The following is a 21,500-nucleotide window of genomic DNA, read 5'->3' as shown; positions in this document are numbered from 1 at the left end:
TCCTAGTCAATGAAAGGATCCTTATCTGTCTGCCAGGCTGCTGCAGGAGGCGTTGGGTGTCACCCAGGTGTGGCTGAGAGCAGGGCAGGGAGGTCACAGTGACAGCCCAGCCCCCCAGCCTGGCTGTGCCTCTGTGCCACCAACCACATCCCCACATCGACAAACAGAGGGTTTGCAGGCAACTTGACTTTAAAAAGCACATTTTAGTATAAATACTATATTTATTAAATATCTTTACAATTTATTTAAATGTATTTACAGAACTATTCCTGCATAAGTTATACCTCAGACATGAAATTCACATAATTGCCTCTTGGGTAAGCATAGATGATAGTCTCATTTTAACAGCAACAGAAAAGCATCCTCAGATACAGACTCAGATTTGCTTCTTTGTTTCAGCTATCTTTGTCAGAAACTACTGCATACAGTCGGGTTCTCCACACAGCAGCTGCTCCTCCCCTGGAGAAAGGATGGAAATTCCATCACCAAATCCTCCCATCCCTGCCAGATCATCACCCCTCCCTTCTTGACTCACTTGTAACTGCCTGGTCCCAAATCTGGTTTTTGGTTTGGTTTTGTTTTCAGCCTGACAAGGACATTTAGGACTGTATGTGGCAGCTCTCCCAAAGATAGCCAGGAAAACAGCAAAACCCACAGAGCTTCTCCAATTCACCACATTCCACCTGTCCCACCCAACCCCTGCGGCCGCTGCTGCAGCGATCCCGGGTTCCTGGGGGATTAAATACCCACTGATCCTGGGTCCCTCCTGTTCCCAACACAAACCACACCCCTCTGCAGCAGCTCCAAGGCTCAGCAAACACCTCTCCTGTACATTCCTCTCGTGAACATTCCCACTGACCTAACCCTAGCACGTGTTCCTGCTTCATGCATCGCTGGGAATTATTTTTGATAGGATGGGCCCTGTCCTTTCCTTCTCCAAAGATCAGTTGTGCGCAGACAGCGTTAAGTTCATAGGAAAAAATCAGGTTTGATATGTTCAGAGTGCACGTCTTAAAAAAAAACCAAAACAATCAAGCATGTGATAAAAATATCAATTCTTTATAATACAGTATTGCTTTATAAACAGATGGAAAAGCTAAAAGCTTTACTGGTCTTTGGTGTGCCCGGTGAGGGAAAAACTCATGATTTGTAAATCAAAACCCAAATTTGTTCTTTATTTAAAAAAACCCAACAGGTCATGGTGTGATATGAGGCAAACGGACACAGACAGGGAGGAATTGGGGGATTCCAGACCCTCTGCCCCACACACGTCCCCAGGGAAAGCTCTGGAAAGCCGGGAAGGGGAAAGGGAGGGCTGGGGACTGTGCTGAGAGCAGAGAACAGCCCGGGGCCAGGGGGCAAAGGAAAAGAAGAATTGATCAAATCTGCTCTAATCCAGAAGCGTGCAGTAAATACTGGATAAATGTAAAGACAGCCAGAGTGGGAGAGAAAGGCCCCTCCCAAACGAGAAACAAAGCCCTGTTCTGCATGTGAATACATTCCTCCAAGACAGCCAGAGACAGCTTGTTCAGGTTAAAAACAACAAGGACTGACAGGTTGTGCAAAGTTCTCCACCACTCACTGTTCGTGTGTCGCAAAACTAATTAATTTTTCTTCATTAATATATTCCTCCCCATACCCTCACCAAAATCCTATTTTGGTCAAGTTAGGGTAGTTAAGGCATTTTGACGAGTAATTACAAGGTGATTTAAAGTAGATATCTAACATTATGCCAATTGAGGAATAGCAGATAAATTACTGAAGAGCTCCCAAATTAATCACTTATTATAAATGAAATGCCTGTTACAAGCATGATGCACTGAAATATAGTAAAATGACATGTACATGGTACATGTTAAATGACCTTAAATAAAAGCTTGACATAGTTACGCAAATATACAGTACAAGTCCACAAAAATTCTTTAAACAAGTTGAGGTAACCTCAAACTTAAACAGTTTTAATACAATAAACCAGGTAGTAAAAATCTCCTCTTGAGAGCAGGCAAGATTCCTTACTGACCAAGTTTAACTGCACTCACCTAAACAGCAACATTACCCGACTTTTTATATATAAAAACATGGCTTTAATTTATTTCTACATACTTCTCTACCAGCAAAAAAGTTAATGAAAAACTGACCAAAAATATATATATCTTTACAGCTCTCAGCTTTCATATGAGCCTCAGGAAAGGAAAAGGAAAGCTGGCTGGAAAAGGGGGGACAAACGTGAGCTACTGTCATTGAAAAGGAAATGTCATATTGCAAAGTGGCTGTTAGATAACTGTAAACATCATTAAGGATCATTGAAACCCCTAAACTTTAGTTCAAATGAAATGTAGGCTTTGCTGATTATTCATTAAGTTTCCATTTTCGTACTCGCTGCCGCTGCCGCAGCAGAAGCAAGGAGGTGCCTGTTGGAGTCAGAAAGGATCAACTGGACTTAAACTGGTGCAGCATATTCTGTTCTACAAGCGAGAAGTGGCAATTATTAACACAAATTATGTTTGATATCAACAACAGAATCATCTACCCAAAGTGAAGACGCTCGGAGTTGAGGCTGAGCTGTTTTGTGCAACCTCCCACCGTAGCATTTACCATCATCCCACGCTGAGATGGGTTCAAATGCTGAAAGACCTCAACTGTGGCCAGCTCGGCTGTTTGAGACTGAGCTAGAAGTTTTGTTTAAAAAAAAAAATAATTATCCACAGCCAAAACATCCAGAACCAGGCCCATTATGGACGAATGATCTGCAGAACTTTTAAGATCACAGTTAAGCACCTGAAATCACAAAACACATTTGCATCCATATAACTTGAACTAGGTTTGTTTGAAATCTCGTACTAGAAAAGGCTCCTAAGGCTGACACCATGGATGGCAAGAGCAGAATGTTTACAGCAGTTATAAATCTCCTGAAAACCGGAGCTCAGAAACACGAAACCTTGGCTATCACTGGAACAAGACAATGCTTTATGGAACTGGGTCTGTAACACACCCTCAACAACAGAGAACGTTCCTAGGAAAGAGAGTAATGTGCCCTCGTGCAGAGGCGTTACCTACTGAGCTAGTGTGAAAGGTGCCCAACCAATCCCACTCCTTGGAAAGTCACATCTCCAACGCAGCAACGCTGTGGGATGGATCCTCCCCTGTTCCACACAAGGACTAAGCTCTCAAAGACAAGCTCCAAGCCTTGAGCTTCTTTATCTCTTGCTGGCAGACCAAGACCAGTGGACTACGAGTGGTTCTTAGCAAGGGCCTCAGCTGCATGTGGGGCCAGGCTCCGGGCTCAGGAGCAGCTGGGGAGGAAGGAAGGAACAATCCTGCCCGCAGGAAACCGCCCGGGAGCTCGGGGAGCTCGGGCAGCAGCAGCACCTCAGTCTGTGTACTCGGCCACGATGGACAGAAGGACGGTGATGTCGTCTGGTTTCCCCCCTGCAATGGAAGCAAAACCCTCTTATTGCATCAAACCACAGTGGGGTGTCTGCTGCTGATCTGTGACATTCCCCAAGGAAAGCTCTTTAAAAACTGGTTTAAGTGTCCAAAACCTGGTTTGAGTAGACACAAGCTCTGCCTCCCCCACCTCCTTTCCAAACCGAGGGGCGCAGTGACATTTAACAAAACCACTCTGCTTTTGAGCTCCAGTGAGATCAACCTATGAAAAGGAGGTCAGAACCTCGAACATTGCTGGTAGCTGGCAGAGCTCAAGGGCTGTTTCCAGCAGACTCTTTAATAAATGCACAAAACACCTGACACTGCTTTGTTACATGTAAACTGCCATGAAATCAGATCTCCTCAGGAATTTCCATTGTAAATCAAACACCTCTTTAGCATCTTCTCCAGCACTGCATTACCTCAGCTCTTCCTAAAAGCTACTTAACATTTTCAATAGTTATTTTGCAATCCTCTAACAGCCAGAGCAACACACTCAAATCCTGGAGAAATGGCCCAGAAGAGAGGTTTTGTCATGTGGGAAGTCAAACCAATCCCTTGGACTCTGGAGATCTGCAGCCTCACTATTGAGTGACTGAGCTTGGAGCAACACAGAGCCCAGGTGTGACAGCTGCTACCTGAGGAAAGGGGATTAAGGTTCTTGTAGGAAATCCTGCCCTTCTGATACAGAGATGAGAACAACTTTATTGGCAGAATTTAATTTATTTATATAAAAGTAAAAAATTGTTAGAAGAAACATGTTTGCTTGGGCTCTGAGCTCTGCCAGTTGTTTTGCCAGTACCTTTCTAAAACACAGAAGTAGAACCAGAGAGATCACTGTGGGGGTGCCAATTATGCAAGGGTTGCAAATTTCAACCAAAAAACCAATCCCAAATGTACCAAAGAGTGGGCAGAAAACAGCTGAAACACAGCAGTAAGAAGAGACCTTAAAAAAACCCAAGCCAAAAAACTGCCCTGACACAACACCACCCACACACCAAGTCATGAACAGGAGAACTGGAGAGCTCATCTCAGGCAGGATTCCTGGGGCAGGAATGCACGATCACAGTAAAAACAAACCAATCAGGGTGCTGAGGGTGCTGTGTTCTCTGTGCCCCAGCTGCTTCCCCACAGGAGGCTCCTGCTCTGCCAGGCCCAGGATGGCCTGTGCAGCCCTGGCAGCTTTGCCAAACCCCACACGAGCCTGGTGCTCCTCTGCCAACCTCATTCCTGCTGTTCTGTTTTCCTACAGGATTCTGAACAGCAGAACTTCACTTTGCTAAAGATCTCTCCAGGACAGCACCAGGGGGAGGAGGAGAAGCTCTCACCTCTGACATTCAATCCATTGTCACAGGCAAACTGTGCAAAGGGTGACATGTACGTGGGGTCGTAGGCCAGCTCGTGGGCTTGCTCAGCAATGCTCCGTGCAGTCTGCTGGATGCTCTCGTAGTTGGAGTTCTAAATTCATGAGGAAAAAAAAAGAGTTTATGCTTGTACAGAAGCCTACAGAAGTTTCTGTGCTGATCTGACCTTCCCTTGCAAACAGAGCCTTGCCCATTCTTTAGGCTTTGTAAATTGGGTTACAGCTGTGGATCTTCACAAGGGACAGCCAGACTTCAAATCCCCACCAGCAGCTCAAGGCTTGGGTTTGGAGGATATCCAGAATTTAGAAGCTTAGAAGAATAATACTCAAAACAGACTAAACTGTGTCACCTGAAGGGAACAGGGCATTTGGCAGCTGTCCCTGCAGGCACCCTGCAAGGACCTTCCCTCCCTCCCAGGCAGGCTCAGGTGAAGAATTCCTTTTATCCTGAGTGCAAGCCCTGCACCTCTGGCTCTCTCACCCCACCTGACAGGAGCACCCTTGGGGAGAAGGGGCACTTTAAATTCAGATGAGAAAAATGCACTGAGAGCACACACACTTTTTCCAGGCTGCATTTTAAGGACTTTTTTTATTTCCTGTTTCAGTAATTCTGCTGCCTTCCTCCCAGGCTTTTCTCACTGCAGCCAACATGACAGACAAGCACTGCTCTTTTTGTCTGTAACCATTTTTAAATGCCTTGTCATTTCAAGAGCCTTCCCCGCAGGTTTGGGAATTAGCAGGCATTTATGTGATTAACTTTTGGCTGAACCTCTTGGGGAACGCCAGTGCCTTTCCCAAACACACCAAAAGGTGGAGCTCAGCTTTCTTCCACAAGGGAATTCCCACTCCAGGGGCCAGCCAGGACAGCCAAACTCTGCACAGACAAGGCTGTGGGGTGGCTGCAGCCCCAGTGACACATTAGGGACCTGGGAGCTGCAGGATAAGAGGAGGCCAAGTTCTCCTGACACCACACTGTAATGCTCTTATTTGCATTTCACAGCAAATAGTTTCCTCAAGGAGTTTATACATATTGATATCTCCTTAAGTGTACTTTCCTTTCTCTAAGTAAATAGCCTGAAGCCAAATATTCTCAGCCAAAATATTTTAATGTATTCTTACTATTCAAAAAGAACATTTGTGGTCACTAATGTGGAAAAGTTGACAGGATTTTTTTTTACAGAAGATTAGACTGAAGATTTTCACTGCACGTGCAACGCACAATTCACACAGCCCATGCTATGTCAGAATTACTGCTTAGAGAGCTGAAAGTTATTTTAGGTGTCAGCTCATCCTCAAGTAACCCAGGAGAGGCCTCTGTGTTTTCCTGTGTATCCTCTCCAACCTGCAGGTGCAGTGTGTGCCAAAGGCAGCCCCTGCTCTCTCTCCCTTCCCTTCCCTTCCCTTCCCTTCCCTTCCCTTCCCTTCCCTTCCCTTCCCTTCCCTTCCCTTCCCTTCCCTTCCCTTCCCTTCCCTTCCCTTCCCTTCCCTTCCCTTCCCTTCCCTTCCCTTCCCTTCCCTTCCCCAGCAGTCACTGCCATGGATCCAGCTGTTATTTGGGAATTTATGCCCAAGCTGCTGCTTCTGGATTCAGCCTGGATGCAGATCCAAGAGAAATCCCTCTGGGCTCAACATCCCTTGCACTGCCCACATGGATATCACCTGAAAAGCCTTTCCAGGATACTGAGCTTTGTGGAGGGGTTTTTATACAACACAAAGGTTTCAGCTCTCAGAAGTAAAGGAAGGAACTGTAAAGGTTCAGCCAGCACAAAATGTGTGAGAGTTTGAGAACACACACACACACACACACTCACCTTGAGCTTTTTCAACTCCTGCAGGATCATGTAGTCAGGCATGTTGTCAAACAGCCCATCTGTGGCAGTCAGGATGATGTCCCCAAGCTGGACATCGAAGGAGGTGCTGTCAGCAGCCTCAGGGCTGGGGATGGACACAGGTTAAAGCACTGCAGCCCTCACAGACACCACACACCCCCCAAGAGCACACCCACAGCCCTGCACTGCTCTCTGGGGAAGGGATCATCCCTCACTGTGGGGCTTCAGCAGCAGCAAGGGCTGTCAGGAAAGCCCCACCACAGCCCTGGGACTGCAAACAGCTCCCACACCCAGGATTTGCACTTTAAATTCCCACATGAACAATCCTGCAAACTAATCTGCTTCAGGAGTGTGTCTCCAAGGAAACCAGTAAGCAGAATGGCAGCTCAGGGTCCCTTCTGCTCATCTAGAAGATGTCAGGGAGTGATACTTGAAAGAACAATTCATAACAGGCCTGGCCCAAACACTTCAGGATTCTGAATCACTTTCTAATTCAATGGAATATGAAACATGGCTGGAAATCACTACCAGGAGACCAGAGGCTTTTGGAATGCTTGTGTCTTAACACATTACACAACACCAAGAGCAGAAAACACCCAGTTTGGGCATGAATACTGCTGAAAAATCTGATTCTCAGAAGCAACCTAACAACAAACCTTTCATTTTTAAAGACTCTTCAGGGCTCTGTAAAAAGGAGGAATTGCTGCATCCCAGGCCACTGGGCTCTGCCAAAACACAGAGGAGCTCTTTGCTCAACTGATGTGCAGCTTCAGGGAGGCTGATGGAGTTGAGATTGCCTGCCTGTGCCCATATATAGCCAAATTCATCACTGAACTGGGCCAGCAAACAGAAAAGGACAGGAGCAGCGTTTCACCAAGGAGCATGAGTACTAATTAACGTCAGGAACAGAGCAGGAACCAGCAGAAAGCTGTAATCATGATTCAGAGCTCCAGTGTGGGAGCACATTTATCTTGTGCTTTCCTTATTACTGCATGACTCAGATTACTTGGCTTCCCTGACTTCCACTGGACATTATCAATTATCCTTCTGCTTTTTGTTTTTATCGCCTTCCTACGGATGACTGAGAATCTCAGAAAAATGAAAGATTTTTTTACAGCTCTGAAATTTCAAGGGATCATTTAATTTTAGTCTAACAAAGAGCTTGGATTACTGAAGGGTTCTAATTTCAGAGTCCTACCCTGGCTTCCCCTCAGCAGTTGCAGGATGAAGAAATTAAACCACACACAAGAATGGTCAGTCAGGAGTTTCAACAGCTTAACCAACACTTTCAGAAAGAGCCACCTTGGATTAAAGTCTCAACTTTTACTGCATCAGCCCTGAGACTGCATAAAATCATTTAGGTTGGAAAACACTCAAGCAGGTTGAGTCCAACACTTCAGCTGCCTGCTGCATTCCCTTTATTCCATGGCCATTCTTTGAGGATCCTGTTACCACCTCCCCATGCTCAGATGAGGATCTCACTTTAATTACTGAGACATTTTGAAAGCTGAATTTTAACACATATTTGAAAGCTGTTTATTTTTGAGTTTCTTTCATATTGCATTCACAAAGTCAGGATGGATCAGCCTGACATTCCTAAGGGAAGACACAAGAACAAGCCTGCCTTTGAAACAACTCATTTCTGTGAACAGATTGTCCTTTCCTCATACTCTCATTCCCAGCTTGGTGTTCTGCCAAACAGTTTTTTTGCTGGTTTTGGTCAAATACAATATGCTGCTGGAAACAGCAAGTTGGAAACACAAGTTACAGTCACATGTCCCTCTGCTCTATTCTTCAAGTACTTGCAACCTCAGTGCCAAGATATCTAAATTAGCTACTCCAAACAGTCCCCAGGGAGCACAGGCAGGGATTGGAACAAAGGTCTGCCGGGGAACCCAGCCTTGCCCACACTCCAGCTCTAGTGGGTGACATCTTCCCATGGATCAGAACAAGCCCATGGCTGTGGGAATAAGGCACCATGAACAGAGCAATAAATCCAGAGTGTGCAAGAGGTACAAAGTTAAGTACAAGATGAGAAATGTTCATGGTACCCAGAGAGGGAGGGGGGCAGCTGCAGGACCTGACTGGGTAAGTGTTTACATCCTATGAGGTACAGAAGAGCCCCACAGCAGCAAAACTGCAGCTTTTTGCACAGATTAAAAATGAAAATTCCTCTTCCCCCTTACCTGTCACTCAAGACAACTCCTTCTGCCTCTGGTGGAGCTATGGAGAGCTGGAAGGGAGTGTTGAAGTAATGCTGCTGCTCGTCGGAGCGATGGACGACCTCTCCCCCTCTGACCACCAGGAACCCGGAATCTCCCAGGTTGGCCGTGTGTAAACGATGACTTGACCTGTCCAGCACCACTATACAAGCTGTGCTGCTCCCTGCAAACACAGCACTGCAGTCAGCCACAGAAACTGCTTGTTCTATCTCTGATCTGACCAACAGTTCAATTATTACAACATTCATCAAAGCTTAAAAGGCAGAGAAATGGAAATACTCAACGATAGCAGAATTAATATAAAATAAAACCAGCAAAATGCTAGAAATCTTTGCAATACAAACTATGATTTTTGTGTAGAATTTACTCTTCCTGCTTTGATTTTGGTAAACACATAATGCTGACAAATACCTGGTTTTGTTTGGCTTTATTTACAGTTTTCCATCCCAACGTGTCAGCACATTCTGCTATAGGACCGGATTTACAGAACTCACATAAAATACTGAAATTCCAAAATCATGGAGATAATAGAATTCTAGTAGCATCCATACAATGCTAGGAGCTCTCCACACAGTTTCACTCAGCTGCAAATAAACCACACCAAGTAAAGAACTGTTTGCAATTAAGTATTAGGCCCTGCTGCATTTCTCTGCTCAGAACATGAAATGCCTTTCCTCCCAGCCTGGCTCTGCAGAGCTTGCTTCAGGTTTAAAAATAATAATCCTGTCATATCTTCAGCACACCAACTCTACAAGTTTAAGAAAACAAATGTTTCAGAGACAAATAAAATCCCAAATTAAAGTAATAGCAGAAAAATGATGTCAATTGTGCTTGGAACTATCCCAGCCATGCCTGAGGGCACTGAGGAATTCTCCATTCATTCACTGGGAAGCAGCCACCAGCTGTGCTTGGTTGCAAGCCACAAAAATGCTGTATTGCAAAGAAACCCAAAGTCCTTCATTCTGCAAACAGGACAGGACAGCACAGCCACCAAAAGACCTTTCAGTCCCCAAGAGGGGGAAATGTGGGGCAGAAGTGCTGTAGCTCTACCACCAGCTCATGAACTCTTCACCTCCTGCCCTCATGTTCCTCCAGCAGGGTTCTCCAAGCACAGCTCCATGCTGGACACACCACAGGCTTGCAGTGAGCAGAGCTCAGGATCAGGCTTGCTAGTGCAGAAGTCCAGCTGGCTCCAGGCATTGCCTGTTCCAGACAATTCCCTGGCTAATACACAGAGTTCCCTGCAATGCACTTGCCCTGAATCTCTTCTCCAGTGAGCACAGAGCACCTTCCCTGTCCTTAATGAATGTTAAGTCAAAGCAGGATCTCTGGAAAAAAATCTGATTTTCCATGTGACAGTGTCCAAAACTGTGCTGCAACACATGAGCGATTAAATAAAAATATATGGCACAGTTTCCTCCCATTTCAGTTTTATTTTACATTATTTGCTGCATTCAATCCTGATGAACCAAGCATCCAGGATTAAAACACAACAGCAAGGAGAAGTTATTGCCCAATGAATCCTCCTTAATGAAGTTTTCCCCTGTCCCTTTATTTTAAATAAACTCTAAATGCTCATTGCTGTGGTAATTCCAGGGTTTTATTCCTCCTTCTAAAAATACTGTTCTCAGTTAAAGGAGAAACACTAAGGATCATTAGTTTCAAATTCTAACTCTATTAGCAGAGTGTAACCAGGAGGCCATGTGTGGAATTCAGATCTTGTGACTCAGCACACGCTGCTTTTCAGCCCTGCAAAGGTCAGGCCCAGCCTCCAAAGGCACAGGGAGAGCTCCTGCCAGTGCCCCACTTTGGAGCTCACTTACAGCTACACCTGCTTTGCACAAACAAGCACCATTCAACACCCCAAACCCTAATGTAACTACTGACCACTGCTATTTCTGTGACACTTAAGGTCACTCCTGAGGTTCCAACCTATTCTTTAGGGGTATAATGCCAGAACATCTGCTCCCAGCTCAGCAGACAGTTAAATATAGCTCACACAGCACTGCTCTGGCACAGCAGCTTAAGGTCAGGTGAGCTGTGCACATTTTGTGCAGGGCAAACACTTGCTTGGAGCAGAGGAGGTCTCATGTCCTTTAGGGAAGTGTCCCCTTGGCAGAGCTGCCAGCTGAGGCTGAGGGTGGCCCCTCTATCTGCTCCCAGTCCCCAGGCTGCTGAATGCCCTGTGCCCCATCAATGCTGACACAGAGTATGTGAGGCATCTGCTTCAGCTGGCTTGCAGAAAGATCTGTAATGAATCCCCCCACAAAGTTTATAAAAATAATGCTACCAGAGATTGTATGATTTCAACTACTCAAGTCAAGCAACTGGGGTTGAGTCCACTGGACATAAAAGGCAACAGGAGCAGAGTAAGGCCAGAAATGAGCAGAACTACATCCAATTATGCTCAGAAAATATTTCTCCTTGCATAGCTGAAGCAGAAAGCTGCAGCCAGTACCACAAAGAGTTTTCAGCGGAGAACAGTTATTTATACATATAAAATACAGAGTGAGTACATGTGCAGTGTGTTCCACTGCAGAACTCGCTCTGCAAACTCTGGTGAATTCACCCTTCCCACAGAAAGCCTTTTATTTTGTATATAAATACACACACATCAACACTCCCTGCATTACTAAATTGATTAAAACAGTTTTAGAGAAAATCAGGGTGCCACCAAGGCGACTGCATTGCTATGCCTTCAGTTAATGAAGAGAAGTCAACTCTGCAGATTTGCTGCAGACAATGACAAGAGATCCAAGCACCCTCCAGAAAGCCCATGTGTAACACACAACCCAGACTGCAGTGACATCTTTTTGGTGTCTTACCAAGCAAAGGGACTTTGTTCTGCAGCAGCTCACAATAGCCTGCAGTGAGAATTCCAACAGGATTGCTCGGAACAAACCGTCCTTCCTTCACCAAACGCTCGCACGTCCGCATCAGAGTCCCTGAGAACTGAGAAGGGTCCACCCCGTAGTCCCTCCAGCCACCAACACCATCTGCCACCCCTGCAAGGAAACACAAAACCACAGTTACCTCCACAGAAATGCTTTCCAAAACAAGGGGGTTAATTATTTGCATCACTCATGATATTTAGTGACTAAAATGTAGGACACGGCACCTGCCTGGAAAACATTATAAATTTCTGAGTATTTTGAAGGTAACTTCTGATATCAGCTCCCCAACAAATCTCCAAATATAATCTGAACTGCTGAGAGGAAGGCAGAAGTCTAATGCTGAGAATGAGGAAGATGGGGATTCAATCCCATTAACCACTCATCAGTCCATTATTCACTTCAAAAGTGAAGGTCAACACTTTAGCTAGTACAGAATGACACAGAAACTCTTCCTGCTATTCAGCAGCACAGTTTTTTCTCAGACAACCTCCTCATATGAAGGACAATGATTTCTATTTGGTGTTCCCAATCTCTGTAGAGAATAAATCTCCATTTTACAAGTGTTTTCTAAAATCCATGTAACCAACACAATGCTGGGACCTACCCCTTTCAAGGAGAGTTTGTTGCCTACAGCTTCAGCCAAGCAAGAGAATGAAAACTGACTGTGATCCAGAGAATTTCCAGTTAGTCAAAACAACCTGGATATCAGAAAATTAGACCAATTCTGCCAAAGCCTGGGAAGCTTCTAAGCAACAGGGAAAACAGTGACTGTGGTCATGGAAAGGGGGTGATCACAGGGAGGTGAGCAGCACACACATTTTCTGCTGCTCATTTGGTTCAAGAACTTTGAACTTCTTCCAGTTGCCTAAATGATAAAAGCAAAACACTGCTGAAGGTATTATTTGAGATTAGAATGCTACTATGTAGAATTTTTTCCCAAAATCTTTTTGATCCTCAGCAGGGGACAAACCATTTAAAACAGAAATTTTCAAAACATAGTAAAGCTGAAATATGTTCATGATAAAAGCACAAAAAGTGAATTTCATGCTCAGACAGTGCTGAAGGACAGTCTCCTCAGGAAAAGCTCCACTATGATCAAAGGCATGAAAATGTGAGTGAGAAGATAAAAGCCAATTTCCTCATCTCCCAGTGCCCTTCACACGGGACACGGCTGAAACTGAGCTGGAAGGTTTAGAGCGACCTTGGCGTGAACTGTAATCTGCCAGGAGGCTGTGGCCAGACTCTGAACAGCCCATCAACATTAATCAGATTTCTCCCTAAAATAGTGCACAACCTTTCAGACACCTGCTTTGTCCCTGTGCCTCCTCAGAAGAATGTTACAGGAATGCAGATCCCTGCACTCACCTCTTTGAGCAGTCCCTGGGAGGGAGCTCATGTAAAAGCACCCAGCATTCCCAGAAATGACTTTTCTACTCCTCAAGAACAGATTAATCCTCTCCCTACAGGTCTCACCACCTCAGGTTAATACTGGATTAACTCTTTGCTTTCTGCTGCCACACAGACAAGGCAGGAACACGAGATCATAAAGGAAAGGTTCTAGAGCAGGAACATGAAACAGAAATTCAGGTTAAATGATGGAGCTTCAGGTGAAGTTACCAGATAAACATTTGTTTTCCTGCCCTTTAAAATGAAGAGAGTCCAGATGTATTTCTGCACTGCTTCCCTCCCAACAGGGTTAATGCAAAGAAAAGATGTTTGACAAATGCTGCCCAAAGCTCTTGGCTCCCAAGGCTTGCAGAGAAAGCTCAGCAGAAGTTACAGAGTTCCCTCAAGCAATCCAGAAAATCCTTTCAGATCAGAGTTGGGAAACCCTGACACACAAACACTGCAGCTTTAGCACAGAGCACCAGAAAGCCACCACAGCAAGCACCTGAGAAGGTCAATCATCAAAATCCACTCCATTTTTAAAGGAAAAACGAGCACACCATCTGCCTTTCTTTGTTCATCTCTTACTCCAGGCAGGAAATGTGAATCCACAATCATGGCAGCACCTTCATACCCTCTGCTGAGCCAGGCACTGCCTTTGTCTGTCTGCCCTCCTGTCTGCTTTCTGCAAGCCATAAACAGCTTTAAGTAGGTTCTGCCAGTGCCTCCCAAAGCCATCACCCTCTGCATCCCCCCCAGCTGAGAGCAGAGAGGCTCTGACCCCACAGCACAGCACAGCTCAGCACAGCTCAGCTCTGCTGCCTCCCCAGCCCAGCCCACCCCACACAGACACAGCCCTGCACCAGGAGCACCCTGGGGCTCCCTCCTGGGGCACCTCCACACCCCCCAGCAGACACCAACTCCATTTCTTGGCCTTGCCCCAGCTGGAAAAGGTTGGGCTTTAGAAAGGGTTGGGGCAAGACCTTTAATCATCCTGTCCAACCTTCAATGTGGCTTTAAAATAAACCCAGCACCCTCATGTTCTGCAATCTCTGTAAACTGAGCAGCTTCACCTGGGAAAGGAATATGTGACTTTGAAATAGTTTGAGTAAACTGCTACTGAAAAAGATGAAATATAAATAGGAATAAAGCTTAAGTAAACTTTGTGCTATTTGGTACACAGCAAACAAGGAGTGAAACTGTTTCAAACTCCAGAAGTAGCAAAAACTAAAAACTCAGCCTTGATTAATACCAGGTTTTCCCTCTGTCAGCAAAAGAAAATTCAAAGGTGTTGCTATTGGCAGGATCCCTCCCAAGGAATAATGCCAAGCTCTGTTTATATATAATACCTTTGCTTTCATCCAAGAAGAAAATAAGGTATATATTCAAAATAATGACCTTTCCAACAAATACTGAGGCTTTCCTTTGAGCCATAAACCATTGAGTTCCAGTATTAACCATGTTAAAAATCAGGGATCACAGGACATTTAAAACAAAATGCATGGCTGAGAATTGCTGGAACTGAACTGTACACAAACCAGTGTAGAGTTTTTTTTCATTCATGCCATTCAGTAAGTGAGAAAATTTTATACAAAGAACATTTCTGTGGCTATTCCTTGTTCAAGCCCATGCAGAAATTACACAAGCATCCACGTGACAGGGCAATGCCTGCAGCCAGATGAACCACCACTGTAAATAAAGCAATTGAAAATTTCACAATAAATTACTTCAAAAGAATAAATACTTCTCAAGTCTTTCACTGTATTACAAAGATCTTTCAGAATCTGAGTTAACACTCCACTACACTGCCTTGTGCTGGAAAATACAGAAATATGCCTGCCAGATAAAATACTTGCTGCATGTGTCAATCCAAAACTTGTCTTTTTCCAGCTCCTCAAAGACTCAGAATATCAAAATCTCTCTCAGAGAAACACCTGTCAGGCAGTTACAGGACAAAGCACAAATGACTGATGCTGCAGCACTGAAACTGAGCCAGGGAAGATGCTGGTGGTGAAACTTGTTAAAGCTGATTTCAAAATGCTAAAAGCACCTGGGATAAGATTCCAGCTGAAATGCAAATGTGAAGCTGTTCTGCCTGCCAGCACAGGAGCTCCCTGCAGAAGCCCAGGGCAAACCAGGCAGTGCTGAAAGCAGCAATATCTGCTTGTCACCACTCACTGGTGTGAGCGAGACCCAGGTGCTCTCCTGGCTCCCAGCAAATATAAACTAAACAGCCTGGAAGTTCATAACAAAGCCCTGATACTGATCAAGCCCTGTTTAATATAAATAATGTTATGAGGGGCAGTTCTGGTTAGCTGGCAAATTAACCTGCCCATGGGCAGAGTCCAAAACCACCACCCTGTCCCAAAAACCTCTTGAGAGTTGGACATTTTGAAATATTGCATCAGCCAAGAATAAAAATCACACAAAGCAGCAGGCAGGCACAAGTGTGTCAGCAGGAGCTGCCTTTGCATGCAACCACAATTAACTTTCTAAGGCACTCAGCACATCCTACTGAACTTTCAATTTCTTGAGATCCTTACCTGAAATAGCAATGAATCACTGCTAAAAGAACATCAAAAGGATATATTTATAACTGAATTTTGCATCAAATATGGAGGCTAAAATGGTAAAAAATGTGCAATGAGTTGCACCACACGAGTCTGAAATATAGCACCTAGTATTTGTCAACATCAGAAGTGAGATAAAATGATAAGATTTCTTATCAGTGGTGGGGTAAATCACACACCTAGACAGGTTCTACATCCAAACCAAGTTCAATGCCCAAAGCCAGCAGTGACCCTCAGCAGCCTCCCTGGATCTGGTAGAGCTGAGGGGTGTCTGCCCCCCTCAAGGGTTTGACAAAGAAATAACCCAGTTAAATACAAATCCCTGAGGACAGATGGTGTGTGACTGCTAACAAGTTACAGAAGGGAAGGTTACTTATTCACACTGGTACAGTAAAACTTAAACTACCCTTGCATGAAAATAGAAAGGTTCTGGAAGAGTAACTGGGTAAGTGACAACAAGGAGCAAAAAGCAAAGGCAAAGTGAGCAACGATGAAGGAGAAACAGGGAACTGGAGACATTAAATTGTGCATCAACTCACAGAAGAAAGCAGCAGTTCCTTCTATCTGTTTTCCCCTCCCACTACAGCACACTTGTTCATGAAGCAGATTTTTACCAGGAAAATTTCCTCCCTATTCTATTGAAGCCTGAGAATTCACTCAGTGCATCTGGGGAGCTCCAGGAGAACACTGAACTATAAATTATTTCTGCAGGCTTTATAAAAAATCCCCTAGTGACAACTACCTGAAGGTGTTCAGGGGCTGGGGGCAGACCCTGAAATCAATCCCTGCCAGCCTGGCCCAGCTCAGGCTCAGCACTCACAGCAGGGATGAACCACAGCAAAGAGCAGGAGATTTGCCAATGCTTCCTATGCACAGGGATGATGAACCCTCGCCCCCTGCACTGAGCTCAGCTTTACTTATTTCCCTCTGATTTCTCACAAAACCTGCTCTTCCTTCAGGTCAAGATCTGTATGAATGGAAAACTGGCTGCCATCAGAAAGCATCAATTACATTTACAGTTAAAACCAGGGTTCAACTGGAAATTCTGACCTCAGCACTTGTGTGCAATGTCCTTGCAGAAGCTGAGGGAAAGAAGAATAACCAGATATGAGTTTCATTCTCAGAGGTTACATCCAACACTGCTCCAGAGCAGCTCTGCTGACACAAAGTCAGCCTGTGACTGCTCATGGGGTGGCCCTCAGTCTGCATTTTTTTCAGCCATAGTAGCATGGTGATGGTGTAACAAGTAGTCATTGAGAGATTATCCTTTTTCTGAAAACATTTATTCTTTAATAGCAAAAAAGGAAGAGGGTTTTTTCCAAAGATTTTGTTTCATAGTACCTAGTTCATAATTTTAAAATATATTTAAAGATAGAAAACCACTTATTTCAAAGAAATCCAGAACTCTCTTACCACTTTGTATGACAGAAGCATTTCCATGGAGTTGCTTCAAACAAGATTGAAGCCTTCTGTAGGGCATTGAGCAGAGACTGTCAAAGATTTAAGCTAAATTAAGCTACAAATGCAGCACTGATGCTCCCAGGTTAAACAGAAAGTGTCCTGTGAGCTGTTGCAGGCTCAGACTGGGGTGCAGCTGTGCAGAGCTCTGCTCCAGGCTCCCTGAGCCCTCCCAGGCAGGGGGTGAAAGGTGACTCCGAGGGAGGAGGGCGACTCTCGGCTCCTTCAGTGTGATAAGCTGTGATAAGGCAGCAATCTCTTTAATAGGTATGATACCAAATCAACCACTGAACACAGTCCTCTGTGACCTTCAGGCTTCCAAGGAAGGATCCCTCCCTCCTCTACAGCTGCCAGAACAACCTTGACCTTTCACCCACAAATCCTTTGAGGTGCTGAAGTTTACTTTTCCTGATGGCACTACCAATAATCCAGGGCTTTGTCACTCTGCAGCTTTACCTCCCTCCTATGCAGGCTGCTGATAACATTTTCAAACCACGTGCAGCTCCTTTCACTTTAGAGTAGCTGCCCTGCAGCACCCAGACACTCCAAAAACTTTAAAAATCAAAGATGTGCAGCAAACAGAACAACTGTCAAATTTTAACTCTGCAGTGAACACACAGTTTCCTGCAGCCAGTCAGTTTTTCCTTACTCCAGGGGACAGGAATAGTTTGGAAGAGTCAAGTCCCAGTGGCCAGAGGCAGAGCTGTGCCCAGCACAGACATTGTATAAGTGATGCTGTCACGGGATGCTCTGGCTGCTGCAATGTTTCAATAATGACTCACACAACAGCTCGGAAAATCCATAAAAACAGCAAAGACATCGGGAGCCTGATATGGCCACAACAAGCAAGGAAAGGCAGATCCCCAAATTAAGGAAAAAAACTATCACCCACATGTGACACCTCAACATTTCTAGAGGTGAAAACCTTGGCTTTAACTCTCACTTTTGATAATTTAGTGAAATGGCTGTAAAACTGTTTAGGTTAATTTTTCAAATTTGGCTCGTTTCCTATGTAGTAAAAATCCTACTTGCATGCTAATGAGAAAAGACAGAGGTGTCAGAGTTTTGGTTTTCAGCTCTGAAAAAAACAGGATTTCTGTCCTCAAAAGTTCCAAAGGCATCACACATTGAGCAGTACAGAACAGCTCCCAAATCTCTGTGAGAGATTTCAATATCTGAGCATCTGAACACCCCAGACACTGGCAGTGAATGCACAGAAAAGCACATCATGGTACAAGCAGCAGAGAAAGGAAACAGGCTGGATTGTAAAGCTCTGGAGATTAACATTAGCAGTAAAGCCATTTCCTTTCCTTAGGGTGATCCCTAAGGAAAAACTCCTGTTCTGAGCCTCTCATTTCTGCCTGTGCTCAGAATGGGAAGAAAACATGCAAAATTGACAATTATGCTCCATATAAAAGCAAAAATGAGGATTCAAGCACACCAGTAACAGGCCTTGTCAAGCCTTGAACAACTATGGGAGGACTGGAAAGAACCTGCACCTTCATCAGCCTTCTGCTGATCTTACTGTGAAAGGACAAAGCTCAGACTAAAGACACTGCTCAACATTCAGCCTTTGAACTGCACAGCACACTGACAACAAAAGAAGTGTTTAGCATTTTGATTCTGCTATAAACACACTGCCAAGCCAACTCTTGTTTGACCTAAGAAAATGAATCCCCAAGCACTCATGCCAAGCAGGCTGGGAGTATTCCCTCACTGCTCCACCACACCCAAGCCATCCCACACAGGCAGGCTGAGCACAGGGCACTGGCACACAGCAATGCCACCTTCACCACCTGCCTTTGGCTCTGAACACTCCTCACTGCAAGGGGCACACCTGCAATTTACTGTGGCAAGGGCTCACTTTGCCTCAAACCACGTCAGCCTCGTCCCTGAATGTCAAAAAAATGAAGTTTGGAACCCAACAGTGCAGCTCAGGGAGTTTTGGTGAGGTGCAGAGTTTGGTACTGAGGTAGCACAAAATTTAGGAGGGGCTTAAAAAAAATAATGAGGAAGCTCAGAATTGTGATGGGAATAAGAGGAATTGAGGGCAGGAAAAATCTGGTGGTGCTGAAAGTGTCTCTGCAGCAGTGCAAAAGGGCTGGATGAAAAAGCAGAGATGCAGAAACTGGAGAAAACCATGTCTGTAAACCTAGGAGCTACAGATGAAGATGAAAGAGCATCAAGCTAGAAGCATCAAAACCCACCTGAACATTCTGCAGAAAGTACAGAGACTCTGGGTTTTAAAAAAGCAATAAAGAACTGACATAAAAAATAGCTTTAGCAGGGGAGAAATCCCCAAATCAAACAAATCAACAGACTTTCTGTTTAAATTATTTGGTTCTTGGTACTTAAGACACCCTGGGTCAGCTGCCCTCTCTGCTGTTTGATCCTTAAGTGGAGCTACAATTCTGTTTGTTTCCAAGTTGTCATGAAAATTAATGCAAAGACCAACTTAGAAATGCAACCCTCTGTTGATTCCAGCAGGAACACAAGACAAACTGTAGGTCCACATACAGTAATTACCAAATATGGCCAAAACCCCATAAAGACCATCAAACAGGGCTAAATCTGTCTCTTGCCCACACCAAGAGTCCACTTCAAAGCACAGGAGATCGTGCATTTCTCTTAAGGGCAAACAGCAATTGCTCAGTTATTTATCAGTGCTGGTCTAGCATGAACTTTAAAGGCAGCCAGGGTTAGTCACATGCTAAAGGAAGGGTGTCCAACAGCTCATTCTAATCCCAAAAAGTTTATCTGGAAGAGGCACCACAGAGAAGATGCTGAGTGTCTGAAATGCACCCACCAACCTTCCACACCTTGAGAGCTGTGGCATCACTCTCACAGTAACAGCTTCTCTAAGAACAAGCAGCAATAACTGTTACCTAGCACCAACTTGCAGCTTCCTGAGGAAAACCTCTCGGCTCTGGTAAATGGCAACCAAGTTACAGCGACAGCGCCAGACTGAAGAGCCACCAGCCACTTCCACAGCATGAGACAGCACAGGGCACCGGTATTTTAAACCCACCGGTTTAAAATACCTAAATGCAAAAACTAAAACAAGAAAACCAAAACAAAAAAAAAAACATGGACAGGGGCAGGGAGGAGGAAGCTTTTTTTTAAGTGTCAAAGTTTTGGTAAAAATTTGCTTCTGGTAGTTACACCACGACTAACTTGTGCAGAGTGTCAGAGCCAAATTCAACCTTGAGTACACAGGAGAAAGGTCAAAGCACTGTCAAAAGCAGTGTTGCTCATAGTCTGAAGATTCTATTGATTCTCCATAATTACTCACTCTTCTAAAATTTGAACCCTTAAGATTCATTTCGCCAGTGATTCAAAACCAGAGAGGGCAATCAGGCCAGAACAAACAACGAAACTGAAGTTTGACATTTGATTCCAGTCTCAATGTCACTCTGCCTTTCACTTGACAAGGACATTGCACGCGTTAAAATCAGGAAGTGCCTGTTCGAGTGATCTTGTCTGTTTAAATGCAATGCATGTACATGGGGCTCGGGTTTTAAAGAAAGACAGAAACCGAAACGCACTGGGAGCTGTTTCTCTGAGTTCTGGAGCCAGCAGGCCTTACAGACACCCACAGGTGAGACGCCAGGCTGGGCCCGGACACCCGGCACACACAATCCCCCATGCCAAAGGCGGGCAGAGCTGCAACAAAGAGCCCGACAGCTTCCTTGGGAAGCTGAAAAAGCGAACTCACGGTGACACTGACAGGCAGCAGCGGCTCCTTTGTCTGAGCCCCGGCGTTGAGGCGCTCGCCATGTGCAGCTCCGGGAAGGAGGGGGGGTCACACCGCGAGGGCGCAGCCGCCTCAGCCCCCGGCCCGGCCACTTACCCAGCACATCGGCGGTGCGGTGCCGCGCCACGAAACAGGCGTCATCCCCGTAGCACATGCCTTTCTTGAGGATGCCCTTGCGGAAATCTTTGCCGAAGCCACAGCTGGCCGTCACCAGGCTGTAGTCGCGGGAGTCCGTCTGCGACAGGCCGCCCAGGACCGCCCGCGCCACCAGCCTGCCGTAGGAGAGCACCGAGAACATGGCGTGGGGCGCCCAGCAGCCGAGCGCCAGGAACGCGGGGAGCCACCGGCGCAGCCGCCTCCTGCCCGCCGAGCGCCAGCCGCAGGGCGCCAGCCTTCCTTCCCCTGCCCGCGGGCCCGCGCCGCCGCCGCCGCTCCGAGCCCTGCCCTCCGCGGAGCCTCGTCCCTCCGGCCGCGGCCGCGGTTCACCGGCCCGCGCTGCCCCTCACGGCCGGGCTCGCCGGCAGCGCCCCCGCCTTCCGCGCCACCCTCCCCGCCCCCCGAGGGGGGCCGTGCCAGCTCCCCGCTGCCCGCGGAGCTC

General features: G+C 45.7%; 1 protein-coding gene across 1 annotated transcript; it reads right to left on the bottom strand.

Annotated features, from left to right (window-relative positions):
- Window positions 1-201: 201 nt before the first annotated feature.
- PPTC7 (protein phosphatase targeting COQ7) lies at window positions 202-21,236 on the bottom strand. Its single transcript, XM_063173013.1, has 6 exons — window positions 20,999-21,236; window positions 11,666-11,845; window positions 8,805-9,003; window positions 6,601-6,724; window positions 4,755-4,884; window positions 202-3,429 (listed from the first exon to the last, which is right to left on the bottom strand). The coding sequence occupies exons 1-6, from the start codon at window positions 21,198-21,200 to the stop codon at window positions 3,371-3,373; spliced, it is 894 nt and encodes a 297-aa protein (XP_063029083.1). The 5' UTR covers window positions 21,201-21,236; the 3' UTR covers window positions 202-3,370.
- Window positions 21,237-21,500: the final 264 nt, after the last annotated feature.

The sequence above is a fragment of the Melospiza melodia genome, chromosome 20 (assembly GCF_035770615.1).
Source record: "Melospiza melodia melodia isolate bMelMel2 chromosome 20, bMelMel2.pri, whole genome shotgun sequence".
Lineage (NCBI taxonomy): Eukaryota > Metazoa > Chordata > Aves > Passeriformes > Passerellidae > Melospiza > Melospiza melodia.
Note: the sequence above shows the minus strand (reverse complement) of the source record. Positions and strands in the feature narration are given on the sequence as shown.